Raw genomic sequence first — 15217 nt, 5'->3', positions numbered from 1 at the left:
AAGTGAAGTTAACAATTTATCTATAAAATGTAATATACATACTTTGATGCATTTTATGCATACTTTGATGCATACATATGATATGAAGTTGGCATCTTAGTATTCTAACCGTACACAGTGCCAAGAGGATAGCTCTTTTAAATTTTAATATATTCAGATTCAGTGGGTTAGAAAATGGATGGATGGATGAAATAATCATCTGTAAATACACACTCCTATTGAATTAAATTGGTTTATTGTGATTGTATGGCACAATGAGATTCAAAATGCATCTCCTTCATGCACTTATTTTCCTATGAAATGTTAAAAAAACATTAATAATACGATAAACAACAATGAAAAATATACACTATGAAAGGATATATATATATATATATTTTGACAAACTTAGTTTTATAATTTCTATTGTGACATATAGGGGGCGCTATCGCTCCCTGGAACTCCTGTCCAAGACTCCAGACACCAGATAAAAGTCCAATAGTTGACTTTATTTTTATGCCACAGTGCAGAAAGCACCCTCTCCTCCACAATACTCATAAACACAATAATAATCACAATAATACTCTCCACCACTCCCAGATGCATTGCCCTCCTACCACCCAGCTCAGCTCGCCATCTGGGAGCTCCCACAATCCTTTTATAGTCCCTGACCCAAAAGTGTTCCAATCCCGAGTCCATATGATCTTCTATCACTTCCGGGTCAGATCAAAAGTCCTTTTCTTCACCCCGGAAGTACGTCACTTCTGCCGTCGCTCTGCCTATGACGCACTTCCGGGTTATAGGGCACATATGACTCTTGGCTCCTCCCTGCAGCTCCTTCTTGCGGCCGCTGTGGTATCCAGCAGGGCTGTGGATAAAAACTCCATTGTCCATGATTCCCTGCTGGTCTTCGGGGCACCTCCATACTGCAGGGAGGGCTCCATCTGGTGGCCTGGGGGTATTGGCTGGGATGACACGCTGGCCATAGACCACACTATATTGTTCCCAAAACACAGAATCTGGGAAATAGCAGTTCACTTAATTAGCCCAGGGCCCAATTAAAAACAAAAGCTGGTTGGAACAAAAACCTGCAAACAACAAAGTTGCTGCAAAGTTAAGCACCAAAGTACATCCCTGGGCAAATGGACATCTTACACTGAACAGGGCTAAGAAAATGAATCCTCCTTAATAATGATAAACAAGTTTGATGGAATTGCTTCCACTCATTTGTCAAACATATTACCTTTTTCAGAAAGTATTTTCTGCATCTATTTTTTTAAACATTATATTTATGTTTATTGTACTTGGGTCTGTTTTGTGAAGGATCTTATGATGGTGTGCAGTTTGAAAAAAGGATTAATGACCTCTACTCAATGTCTAGCAAGCAAACAGCCTTAAAACAAACATTTTAAACAAATCTAAGATGTCTTGTTTGGAGAATTAGATACTAGTGAGAATGACTCATTTTTAAGATGCCAAGTGAACCAACTGAATAGGTGGATATGAATATGTGATGTACAATGATATACAAAATAACACATAACAGAACATTTAAGTGCCAGAAACAGGCAAGAAGTTCGCCATCCAATGTCATTTGATTGTTTTGTTCAAGAAGGTTGTATCAGCGAAAACATTAAATCTTCAGGAAGTGTTGAACATATTTGCTCTCTCTCCCTCCCTCCTGGAAAACTATGGACATGACTTGCTGTCAAGATAATCTACTGTGTTCTTAGAAAGTTGAAATGTCCATACTTGAGCAACAGAGTCAGGACAGGGGGTTCCTATTGGGAGCTGCTTTTACATATGTAGCTTCTTCGCCCTGTTGTCTTCTTTTGCCTGTTTTAACAGATACTCAGTCTTAAAATTACATGCTGCTTTTTTATAAACATGTGACATCATATTGAATATTTCATAGCTAGGATCTCTAGCTGTTGATGGCCACCTTAGAATGTCTCTGCTCTGGAAGTTTAATCTCAGTTCAGCTGAAAGTACAATACTTTTGTCAAGAAATGGTTTGATGCAGAGGCTATTTGGTTCTGCAGGATTATCTCCTCAGTACTGGTCATCTTTTCCTTAGTAACGACAATAGAATTTGGTCATTGATCTTCCGACTTGATACAAAAAATATACAAGAGGCAGCACTGAAGGATTTCATCAAATGTTTTAGCTGAAAAGATTAGTTTGGTTACCTTCTAAGATGTGTCAGCATTGTTTTCTGAAAGAAATGCCTGAACATCCAGTGCAGTATTAAACCATCTTAATGATTTTCTTTTGAGATAATTGGTGGCCAAGATATTGAAAGTGGTCATAAATTTCCTTAATCTTCCCACAGATGCTGACTGGAAAGATATCAAGTACCTCTTCTTCTTCTTTCGGCTACTGCCATTATGGGTTTCCACAGTGGATCATCTTCTTCCATATCTTTCTGTCCTCTGCATCTTGTTCTGTTACACCCATCACCTGCACGTCCTCTCTCACCACATCCATAAACCTTCTCTTAGGCCTTCCTCTTTTTCGCTTGCCTTGCAGCTCTATCCTTAGCATCCTTCTCAAAATATACTCAACATCTTTCCTCTGCACATGACCAAACCAGCGCAATCTCGCCTCTCTGACTTTGTCTCCCCACCGTCCATTTTGAGCTGACCCTCTAATGTACTACTTTCTAATCCTATCCATCCTTTTCACACTCAGTGCAAATCTTAGCATCTTTAACTCTGCTACCTCCAGTTCTGTCTCCTGCTTTCTGGTCAGTGCCACCGTCTCCAACCCATATAACATAGCTGGTCTCACTACCATCCTGTAGACCTTCCCTTTCACTCTTGCTGATATCCGTCTGTCACAAATCACTCCTGACACTCTTCTCCACCCATTCCACCCTGCCTGCACTCTCCTTTACACCTCTCTTTCACAATCCCCATTACTCTGCACCGTTGATACCAAGTACTTAAACTCATCCACCTTTGCCAACTCTACTCCTTACATCCTCACCACTCCACTGACCTCCCTCTCATTTACACACATGTATTCTGTCTTGTTCGTACTGACCTTAATTCCTCTCCTCTCTAGAGCATATCTCCACCTCTCCAGGGTCTCCTCAACCTGCTCCCTATTATCACTACAGATCACAATGTCATCAGAAAACATCATAGTCCACAGGGACTCCTGTCTAATCTTGTCTGTCAACCTGTCCATTACCATTGCAAATAAGAAAGGGTTCAGAGCCGATCCCTAATGTAATCACACCTCCACCTTGAATGCATCCATCACTCCTACAGCAGACTTCACCACTGTCACACTTCCCTCATATCCTGTACAACTCTTACATACTTCTCTGCCACTCCCGACTTCCTCATACAATACCACAACTCCTATCGAGGCACCCTGTCATATGCTTTCTCCAGGTCCACAAAGATGCAATGCAACTCCTTCTGGCCTTCTCTATACTTCTCCATCAACACCCTCAGAGCAAACATTGCATCTGTGGTGCTCTATCTTGGCATGAAACCATATTGATGCTCACTAATCATCACCTCACTTCTTAACCAAGCTTCCACTACTCTTTCCCATAACTTCATGCTGTGGCTCATCAATTTTATCCCCCTGTAGTTACTAGAGTTCTGAACATCCCCCTTATTCTTAAATATTGGCACCAGTACACTTCTTCTCCACTCTTCAGGCATCCTCTCACTTTCCAAGATTCCATTAAACAATCTTGTTAAAAACTCCACTGCCATCTCTCCTAAGCACCTCCATGCTTCCACAGGTCTGCCATCTGGACAAATGGCTTTTCCATTCTTCATAGCTGTCCTTGCTTCCTTCTTGCTAATCCATTGCACTTCCTGATTTTCTATCTCCACATCATCCAACCTCTTCTCTCTCTCATTCTCTTCATTCATCAGGGTCTCAAAGTACTCTTTCTATCTGCTCAACATGCCCTCCTCGCTTGTATGTTTCCATCTTTATCCATTATCACCGTAACCTGCTGCACATCTTTCCCAGCTCGGTCCCTCTGTCTACCCAATCGGTACAGGTCCTTTTCTCCGTCCTTCGTATCCAAACTCTTATACAACTCATCATATACCTTTTCTTTAGCCTTCACCACCTCTCTCTTCACCTTGTGTCTTATCTCCTTGTACTCTTGTCCACTTTCTGCATCTCTCTAACTATCCCACTTCTTCTTTGCCATCCTCTTCTTCTGTATACTCTCCTGTACTTCCCCATTCCACCACCAGGTTTCCTTTTCCTCCTTCCTCTGTCCAGATGTCACCCCAATCACCCTCCTACATCTGCTGTAGTGGCCCAACTTTCTGGTAAATTTTCATTACCACCCAGTTCCTGTCTCACCTTCTCCCTAAACTCAACCTTGTAGTTTTCCTTTTTCAACTTCCACCATTTGATCCTTGGGTCTGCCCTCACTCTCTTCCTCTTCTTGATCTCCAACATCATCCTACAGACCACCATCCTATGCTGCTTAATTACACTTTCCCCTGCCACCACTTTGCAGTCTTCAATCTCCTTCAGATTGACTCGTCTGCATAGGATGTAATCTACCTGTGTGCATCTTCCTCCACTCTTGTACGTAACCCTATGTTCCTCCTATCAAGTACCTACTAAAGATATTTGGGCTTTCTTGATATTTATTCTAATGTTACCCTCACTGTCACTGAACATGATAGGTTACTCTGAAAACAATTGGTTCTTTAGGGTCTAAGTATCTTGGATAAAAAAAAATGCTGACCAATATGACATGCTCAAAATATTATTTGGGACAGTTTCTGACATGGTAGGTACAGTATCCATTATATCAAATAATAGTGTTCTTAGAAGAGATTTGCCTAGTGGAGATGAGTCAATTTATTAAGGAGATGGCTTCTTTTCCAAGCACAGGAGGCAAACAATAATAATCATTAGACAGAAGTTATCATTAATGCACACAACTGAAAACATAACATTTGGATTTTGGAAACTGATGCAAGCCTTTCCCCCAAAGTGTAAAGTACAGTTAATCAAAAAAGGAATATTTGGAAACAGACAAGAATTATAGCATGAGTGCATCAAGGATAGTGACAACTCACCATGTCCAAGAAGAGCCTTCCAAAGTACACTTTCAATCTATTCTTCTAGATAATTTTGAACTAATTTTAACCATAGACATTTTTGTGCTTAACTCTTGCCAGGTTTCTATATGAAGTTCAGTTGAACTCAAGTGTCAATAAAATGAGTGTGGAGAACCTGGCCACAGTGATTGGAGTCAATATTCTAAGGCCGAGGGTGGAAGATCCTTTTAGCATTATGAAAGGTATGTTGCTTAGAAAGAAAGGTAAAAAAATAACATTTCTCTTATCATACGCTTCACACTTCTAGGGCAAAATGAGAGATCAAAAAAGTTAACAGGAGGTCCTGCGTACACCTTGTTCTCACATTTCAGCCTTGTCTTTCTCTCTAGCTGTACTCATATTTAGTCCTCATTCATGCCTCATGAATTTCAGCAGACTGGTGTCCTGGACTGTAACCTACAAGTTCAGTTTTCAGTTCAGTTTATTTTTGTATAAAGCTCTTCTAGTCATGTCAAGGATCATGCAGGAACTCCAACAGTAAGAAAATATCTGTACTATTTATTGATGAATTTTCAGAACCCATTTAATTCAACTTTGTGTTGGAGTGAGATGGGGCAGAGCATGTCCCTGCTGTTTTGAATGCATGAGGCACCAGTATGTTCAAAAACCCATACTAACACACGCACACTCATGCCAGGCAAATTTAAATTCACCAATCTACTTCAGCAAGAAATCTTTGAGATTTTCCTACACACAATTTGAGTGCAATTGTGGTTTGTCATAAACTGAGGCCTTGTTTATTATTGGCTTCTGTTTTAGTGTCCAATGCTGCTGCTAGGTAGATTGTTTATAACCTATTGTAATGTGTGGGAGTGGAAAATAAAGAGTGATTGAATGAATGAAGTGTATAACACACTAACAGCTTCCTCCCCTTGTATGCCACATACTGTATATTGTTATTACTATGACAATATTCACTATTTGATGTTTGTGGCCAGAAGGCCGGCGGTTCTCAACCTGTGGGGCGCACCCCATAGTAACAAAAAAGGGGGCATGAAAATGTGAAAAAAAGAAAACAAGAATCGAAAATATGAAAAATAAATCTGTTGAAACCAAAACAAATTAACTTAAACTACATTCTGATACTAGAAAAATAAATTTAGAGTTAGATAAATGTCGATAAAAGTTAAGTAGGTATAATAAAACTTGGTGTATCGGCAGCAAAAAATATAGCAATAAATTTTATTAGGGTTTCAAAAAAACATTAGGGGGTGTGAATAAAACTGTTATGAAAACTTGGTCGCAAATACTTAAAGGTTGAGAAACGCTACTGTAGGGCAAACCACTGAACCCCAAACCCCCAGACACAATTGCACCATAACTGTCCCAGTTCAACAAAAGTGTTTTTAATTTAAGCAATACCATCATGCAGGCTTCTTTTGTGCACAACACAACTCCTTCCTTTCCTTTTCTATTTCTACACCTAACTCCAACTCCTCTTGAGTCAAGTGTAGGGCTCTCTTTTAACTCTGAACCCAGGCGTACTTCCTTTTTCCTTAATCTATTGCCCTCAGGGAGCACTTCCAGGTGAGGCAGGCCGACCACGGTCCTTGTAACATCAGCATCCAAGAACTTCCCCCAGCAGGCCAAACAGAACCCAACAAGGCAGGAACATGACACCACACCTCCAATGCTTGCCTGCGGGTGTCCATACTGGGGCTCATCAAATGGGATGCATGCACCTAGTGTACGGGGCTGAACACTCTGCCCATAGCAGGTAATCATGCAAACCTCCCAGGTTCCCAAGTTCATCCCGGATTCTGCTAAGTGGTTGTAAGGTCCCCACTCCCAATGAAGCCAATGTAAAATCCCTCCACCTCCACATCCTAGCATGGAAAGGAGATATTGCTCCCTCCCTGTTTTTGCTCCATTAAAAATTTCTTTCTCAATTTTGCTTCAGTGCCCCATATCTCTCAGTCTCCATTTTTCTCTATTTGTTACATTCAGGGACACTCCAGATCCAGAAGCTAATGACAGTGATGATCAGTCATCACAAGGAACTCTTCCCTAAATCAAAGGACATCCCTGCTCTCTCTCCTGTTGTAAAAAATGACAACAAAAAATCTAATGTTCCCCGCAGCTCAGTGGGGTGGGATGTAGCAGAGGACCCATCGCAGAGTGTGACAAATAATGTGGTAAGTTCCTCTCAAGTCTTGCTTTTGCTGCCTATCCTCCAGAGGTCACATATTATTACTGTTGTTTTTACTGTATAGACTAAAAGATTTTTAGTTGAGTTACAGTATTTTTTTTCAAAAATGAGGTATGGGAGTCATGGGTGTCATTTAGTGTTAATTCACCACAGGTTTTGAAAAGTATGAAGTGGTCGGAGTTACACCCTAAAGATATTTCATTGTAAGGCACTAGAATTGTTTCTAAAGCAAACCATATGTTATATTCTCAGTATCTATTTTATTATCCATTGTCGTATCATACCACTGAATTTGAATATTAATATCAATTGACAAGTGGGACAATTATTGGCCTTTGGAGTTTAACAGTTTCATTCTTAGAATGATGAACCAAGCCATTCAGTAAAGGGAAGGGTGTCCAAAATTAGTCTAAAGCTCCGAGTGGCCTGGATGAACGTAAACACCACATGCACAGATTGAAAAATATTCATATTTTGTATGTTTTTGGTTTTACATGAGATCACATGATATGAGGAGCTATTAATTACGACAGCACAGGTCTAATTATTTTAACTATAGTATTTTGCTATCAACATCACATTCTTTTTAAACAAAACTGTCCTTCTAGGACTGTCTCACCAAGTTGGGATACAGATTTTATTGAACCATTTAATTCAACTATAAGAAAAATCCCAAAAGCATGAAAACTAATATTATTTATCTAATGAAGTTTATTTTTACATTTAACTTTTAATTTATTCAGCTATGTTTTTCAAACACAACATCTGGAAAACACTGCTATTGCATTGAGGCACCATCCATCCATCCATCCATTATCCAACCCCCTATATCCTAACTACAGGGTCACGGGGGTCTGCTGGAGCCAATCTCAGCCAACACAGTGCGCAAGGCAAGAAACAAACCCCAGGCAGGGTGCCAGCCCATCGCAGGGCACACCCACACACCAAGCACATACTAGGGACAATTTAGAATTGCCAATGCACCTAAAGTGCATATCTTTGGACTGTGGGAGGAAACCCACACAGACACGGGGGGAACATGCAAACTCAATGCAGGGAGGAGCCAGGAAGCGAACCCGGGTCTCCTAACTGCGAGGCGGCAGCTCTACCCACTGCACCACCGTGCCACCCCAATGCACTTTCCACTTTCATTAAATTCTTTTAGCAGTCGTTAATAATATTATGTCCAATTGTCCTTAGTAAGTGCACATAGTTATCCTCTACACAAACTACCTACTTGTTTATTTTCATTTTGGTGGCAAAATTTTGTTTGTCTTTTTGCAGTGGTTGCCTAAACCTTAATTAGGGGGTCATTTTATATCAGACTGAAATCAGAAGTAAAGGACTGTAACTGAAGAGTTCAGTAGGAAATCGCAAATTGTTTGTGTGTTATTATAGCTGGCTGAAGTATATAATTTTGGTGCATTCGTGTGTTTGTTCATTAATTCATTTGTCATTTTAAGTAACAATAACCCTGTTGAAAAACTAAATAAATAAAAGTATATTAAATGTAGGCAAAGTAAAAAGATAACTGTGAACGCCCTGGCCTCAACCAGAAACAGATTTATTGATGAATGAACACTCTTTGTTGTTATTTTCTTAGAGTTCATAATTATCAGTAAGTTGGCCTTGAGTAAGTCCTTGTCCAGGGTTGTTTCTTGCCTTTGGACCTGACAATGATGAAGTAGGATACAGTCCTCTGTGACCCTGTTTTAAAATGGGATGGATTATTGATAAGTCAGTATCTACATTGGAAAGACCGGCCACTCCTTAACCTGTTTGCTTTTGTATTCTTTACTAATGTTTCTCACCAGAAAGAAGGCCAGGTACTATCCGAGTCAGCCGAGGACCTCACATCATGTGGCAGCGCTGCATGGGGAGAACGGGGCAATGATGAGAAAAGCTCTTTGTCATTTAAGCTCCGGAAGAGGACGCAAACATTACCATCCCGGAGATCCACCTTCAGTTCCCAAGGGGAGGAAAATGGCTGTACAGAGGCAACTGGAAAAAGAGTTGGGGTATTCAGCAATGATTTCTGGAATTTAGAGCCTTCTTCTGCAAGTTCAGAAGCTGATAAAAATACTCTGTCAGAGGACATCTTTTTAGCTTTGCAATGGCAAAATGTCTCCAAGTGTCAAAGGTCTTCTGTGCTGAACAAGTCATTTCATTCTGATGGTGGTGAGATAAAACATCACTACGGTGGAACATGGGAGGCACAACCCAAATCCCCTCAACCTGAAATGGAAAACAAAGGTGCCACTCCAAACTTAACTCTTGCTCCCAGCAGTCCATCCACAACGAGCCGAGAATTACTGATCCCAAAGTTATCTGATTCAGGTGGGAACAACATAGCAAGGAAGGAGATGAGTAGATCCCTTCATGCTGAGGAATTAGACACTGAAAAAGGAGAATGTAAAAAGGCATCGTATGAAATTCAAGTGAGCAGGTGAGTTCATAAAATCTTATGTGTGGCGATGCCTTAAAGCAGGACATAGTGTCCTAAAACTTTTATTTGTATATTTCCATAATTCTGAGAAACTTAGTTGGATTAAGTAGACTTAAGAATGCTATTTAATGTTATATTTTTGATTCTTGATATTTCAGCCTTTTTTTTTTTTTTAATTTTGTTTTGTCCAAAGTTGGTTCTTGTCTGATAAACAGAAGTCAGTGTGATTCTGAAACAATTCCTAGGCAAAATTAGTTCAATGTTAAATGTCAAAGCCAAAGTGTTCAATTATTATAAATAAGTATAAAAAAGTGCAGTTGACCTAAAGGAAATCTACATCTACATATTCTTCTGCAAATCAATTCAGGGCCGATAATATTAATTAACACTTTCTATCCTGGGTATCTTGTACCCATTTACAACAGGCTCTAATAGCCCATAGTGCTACACAGAGGAAGGGAGCATTTTAGATGTTATACTGTGATCAGGCAGTATCTGAAATAAATATTTTGTAACATGTTTGACACAGTCAGTAAATCCCAAATTTCTGTCATCTGCATACAGTATTTTTTGCATCTCAGGCTTCTACCATCCTGAAAAATCCTGCACATTTTCTCTTATCTCCCTGCTGACATTTGGCAGGAGCCAAACCTATAGCACAGGATCAAACTGGTATAGTACTTTGTACAATCAGAGGTTATCTTCTTTCTGCACGTAAGAAGTGCAAATGACCCAGGATGAGGAGTTTGGCTTTTAGTCTGCTTTGTGTGGAACTTGCTGTGAACAGGGACAGCGGAAGAATGGTGCCAAAAGTATAGGAACGACATCTACAACAAGCCCTGCTCTGCTGCACAGTCACTTCCACTAATAGGAAAGTAGTACTTCTTCATCATTTTTGCCCTTTTACTTTTAAATAGTTGGAAAACAATTTAAGCACACAATTTGTATCTTACCACTTTTAGCCACAAACAAACCCAGAGCATTTCAGTCATCTAGTAAACACCTACTTGTTTTAAATCAGACTGAGCTAATCAGTTTCACAAAATCAGTCAAACATAACAAAAAGCAGAAATTAATTAACAATGTGTTTATATATACACGTAGTAGTAGCAATAGGAGATAATCAGCAGTGTAAAAACAAAAAAAATATATGTCAATAGAATTATTTCATTCTCTAATCTCACTCCCAAAAATTAAAAACCTTAATACAAAAGAGTGAGAGGGTGTGTGCAGTGCACCACACCGAAGGTGATTTGATTCAATTTTAGATATAATGTATGAATTACTGAGGGGGAAATTCTCTCTCTCTCTTTTTTTTTCCCTGGAGCAATTTTCATGTTATGGGCCTTGCTTCATGGGCTCAATGGGGTAAGATCCCTTCTGGCAGTAACAGGATTTGAAGTGGCAACCTTCCAGATACCAGCACAGATCCTTAGCCACAGAGCCACCACTCTGTACTTTTCATAAAGTACAGTGCCCATAAAACATATTAACCCCCTTGGAAGTTTATACAACATTGAATCATATTTGATTTAATTTGGCTTTTTTTTTTTTTTTTACAAAGATCAACAGAAAAAGACAATTTAATGTTGAAGTCTGAGGTGGGCTTGCGCCCTGCCAGGGGTTTGTTTCCTTCCTTGCGCCCTGTGTTGACGGAGATTGGCTCCAGCAGACCCCCGTGACCCTGTAGTTAGGATATAGCGGGTTGGATAATGAATGTTGAAGTTAAAACAGATTTTTGTAAAGTAATCTAAATTAATTCCAATCTAAAACACAAAACAATTGATCATGTATGTGTTCACCCCCTTTACGTCAGTCAATACCTGTATGTAGCAGATGCATCTTTAGCAGCTATTCTAACCTTGAGTCTGTGTGCCCAGGTTTCTGTCAGCTTTACACATCTGGGAACTCCATTTTTTCCTCATTTTTCTTTTGCTACTCAAGCTTTGTCAGTTTGCATGGAGATGATAAGTGTACAGCCTTTTCCAAGTCAAACCACAAATTCTCAATTGGATTGAGATCTGGACTCTGACTCTGCCACTCCAGGACATTAACATTGCCGTTTTTGAAGCCACTCGCTTTATGCTTTGGGTGATTTTCTGTCTGGGGACCCAAGGTGCATGTTTCTTCCAGACTCTATCAGATTTTCCTCAAGGCTTTCACTGTATTTTAAAGAATTCAATTATCTGTGTTATTTTCTAATTTGTTTATCCTGTTCAGGGTCATACAGACCTCGTGCCTAGAAATTGTTATAAGCAGAAATGCACATATAATAGGGCACTAGGATCTTGCACTACGGTAGTACTAAATAACTGTGGGTATTGTTTGGGCCTTGGGTTCTACGTTTTGATTTTGCTGGACCAGCTCATAAACATACTTGTCCACTTGCATTGGGATGGAGAATTGTGAGAAAACACTGATGTCTGTCTGTCTGTCTTCCTGCAGCCTACAGAAGAAAAATCAGGAGTTGTGCAGCAAAGTGGAAGAGCTGGAGAAGGAGCTGATGCAGGAAAAACAGAGAAATAAAGAGCTGGAGATCAGAATCCGCAACATGGAGGCTGCACATAAAGAAGCAGAAAGACAGAATCAGGAGCAAGACAAAGTCCTTCAGTCTTTCACCAGCCAAAAACTGAAAGGAAGAGTCAAAATGCCAATATGAAAGCAACTGGAACGGAAGTATTGCGCCAGGAGCACACATCAGTGTTTATTTTTATTTTATTTTTCTTGTTTTTTTTTCTGACAGGATATGAGACAAGCTTATGATGACTTGAGAGCATATGGAAAAGCCTAGATGGGCTGTCACGTCTTTTCCGGCTTAAGAGGCTTTCTCACGCTGTTCTCTGTCACTCGCTTGTATACCTGTTTTCAATAAAGTCAGCTTGACCAGCAAGCTCTGAGGTGGCGTCACCTGACAAAACAAAAACAACCCACTGCAGCCTGGAAATCCTTTAGTAGTTGAGTTATGTCACAGTTCAAGAAAAGGAAGCGGCCCCGATAATCAGCACTTGCAGTTTCTTTGGCATGTGAGAGGCAGGCCAAGGTCAGTTTCCTTTCCGGTACATTCCCGATCTCACAAGAGACATTTGGGATCCAGCTTTGTGGAATGTTCTGCATATCCTGTGAGAATCAGCAGTGAACTGAATGAAGTCAGCCTCAGTAATGATTTATGTTTCTCCTTTTTTTTCCTTACATCCAAATAATGTGAAAGACTGAGCAATTCAGTTCAAGCTGATTCTGTGTCGTGATCGAAATAAATTCAAGTGACCCTTAAAGGGAGGACAAGTAGAGTGTGGACTTCACATTATTAAAGGGTGGATTTTAGCCTCATGGTAAATGAAAACTTCTGTCAAAAAGTTAAAACTGTTCATGTAAAGTCATATGGTGTATATTTTTCTGCCATACCATCATTAAGTGTTCAAGTTGTTATGTATTTGTGACATTATGGAAAGCAATTCATGTTATGAAAACCAGAAACAAGAATTAAAATCAAATGCCTGTTATGTTTGGCTAAAACCCACAGCTCATTTCCCCACTCTTCTTCTTAAACTGTCTTTCAGCAGAGTTGTTACTCGATTGTTTAATAAAATACGACTTACTGGCTGTGGCCCTGGACTGTAACGATTAAGGAAGCAGATTCAGTTACACCCTCCGCCTGATTTCATAGCTGTGACTGTGTCGTTTAGACTGCCTATGAAGAAATATAGTAACGACTGTACTGAAATGGTAAGGTAAAGTACTTTTGGAGTGATGTTCTTAATTGGGAAGTTCTATATATAAACTCAAGAAAAAATGAAGTTATCCAGCTATCTTTTACTTCTCTAAAATGTCTGTCCTATTCAATGAGCCACTGCCTATCCTATCAACCCATTCATCCATTATCCAACCCACTGTATCCTAACACAGGGTCATGGGGGTCCACTGGAGCCAATCCCAGCCAACACAAGGTGCAAGGCAGGAAACAAACGCTGGGCAGGGCACACACACACACACACACACACACACACTAGGGATCACCAATGCACCTGACCTGCATGTCTTTGGACTGTGGGAGGAAACCTACGCAGACACGGGGAGAACATGCAAACTCCACGCAGGGAGGACCCGGGAAGCGAACCAGGGTCTTCTAACTGCGAGGCAGCAGTGCTACCACTAATTACAATTACGGTATACATAAAACAAAATAAAAACCAAAATTACACACAACAAAACACAATAACATTATTGTAAAATATATCGCTATATCTATCAAATCAGTTTAATCCAGTACAGAGTTGTGGGGTGTTGGTGCCTATCACTGCAGCACTGAGGGCAAAAACCATCTCTCGATGGGATGCTAGCACATCGCAAAATACATTCACGCATACATGCAAATTGATTTAAGATTAATCGGTTAAATACCCAGGAAAGTATTATGGTTGTAAAACTGTACTACATTAAGAAGAAAGACAGACAAAGGGCGAACGTGCAAACTTCTTACTAGCTGGCCGTGGTTCAAGATTCAAATCCAAATGAGTAGCAGTGCTCAGGGAGTCAACATTGGAGAAAAACATTTCATGTCAGGGTGTTCAATTTTTATAAAAGCTGGGAAAGATAAAGGGTCACCTGTTAGACATCAGTTTTACGCTTTTATTGGATTTACTTGCTTCCATTTAACCTTCTGGTGGTAAAATCTCGTAATACATAACAAGGATTGTTCAGCAATAAATTGGACACCAATTAATTTGCAGGACACATTCTCAAATGTCCCCAAAGTAGTTACCAGTTCAGCTAACCTGCAAGTTCTTTGGGAAAATGAATACAGAAAAATCAACATAAAAATAAAACCCAATCAAAAGAGCCGTGAGAGAACAGCAGTAACATTGCACCACAATGCCCATAGCTTCAGTTTATATCAATTTGTTTATGCCATTCGATAAAATTGGCCCTAAGAAATCTGGAATATTGCACTATTGGCTAATGAGAGTGAACACAAAGTGCAAAATAAAAGAAGGCAATCCCATTGCAGGCCCATCATGCAACATGTCACTGACCTGCCTTTTATTGCAAATTCAATATGGTTTGGGCACCAGTCTCTTCTTTCCTGGGGAATAAATCGCCTTTGTGAATTACTTTTGTTCATTATTTGCATGGTACCTTTCATTCTTCCAATGTTGCTATAAACATGAGCAATAGTTAGGAAGAGAAAGTACCAACACTGTTGGTGCAAGAAGTGGAGCGATGAGTGGGTCATCTTTTTATCGAATCTGTTCAGTGGATGCACCCATCTTCTTCCTACCTTGTACCTGATGCTGCCAGGTAACTCTTTGCTATCATTTGACAGTTCTAGGGTGTTGTACCGTGTTAGCCATTAGGAATATAGTGAGATATCAAGCAAGATGACACCTGTTAGTGTCCGGTGTCATTTTACTTGACTTCTCACTACCATTTGATAGAAACACTGCATTCAGAAATAATGTACCTGGAAAGATAAATAGAACATAGTTCTCTTCAGTACAAGCATATTGTAAGTTTAAATAACGAAATGTA

At 39.9% G+C, this 15217-nt stretch overlaps 1 protein-coding gene across 1 annotated transcript in view; it reads left to right on the top strand.

Annotated features, from left to right (window-relative positions):
- arhgap25 (Rho GTPase activating protein 25) overlaps positions 1 to 13303 on the top strand; it is a 76859-nt gene extending 63556 nt beyond the window's left edge. Inside the window, exons 8-11 of the mRNA XM_039768465.1 lie at positions 5157 to 5278; positions 7044 to 7231; positions 9060 to 9691; positions 12137 to 13303. Of these exons, the coding sequence (XP_039624399.1) occupies positions 5157 to 5278; positions 7044 to 7231; positions 9060 to 9691; positions 12137 to 12350 (1156 nt within the window). The 3' untranslated portion in view covers positions 12351 to 13303. The remainder of the gene's footprint in view (positions 1 to 5156; positions 5279 to 7043; positions 7232 to 9059; positions 9692 to 12136) is intronic.
- Positions 13304 to 15217: the final 1914 nt, after the last annotated feature.

This window comes from Polypterus senegalus, chromosome 11 (assembly GCF_016835505.1).
Source record: "Polypterus senegalus isolate Bchr_013 chromosome 11, ASM1683550v1, whole genome shotgun sequence".
Classification (NCBI taxonomy): Eukaryota; Metazoa; Chordata; class Cladistia; order Polypteriformes; family Polypteridae; genus Polypterus; species Polypterus senegalus.
The sequence above is the reverse complement of the archived record's forward strand: the minus strand, read 5'-3'. Positions and strand labels throughout refer to the sequence as shown.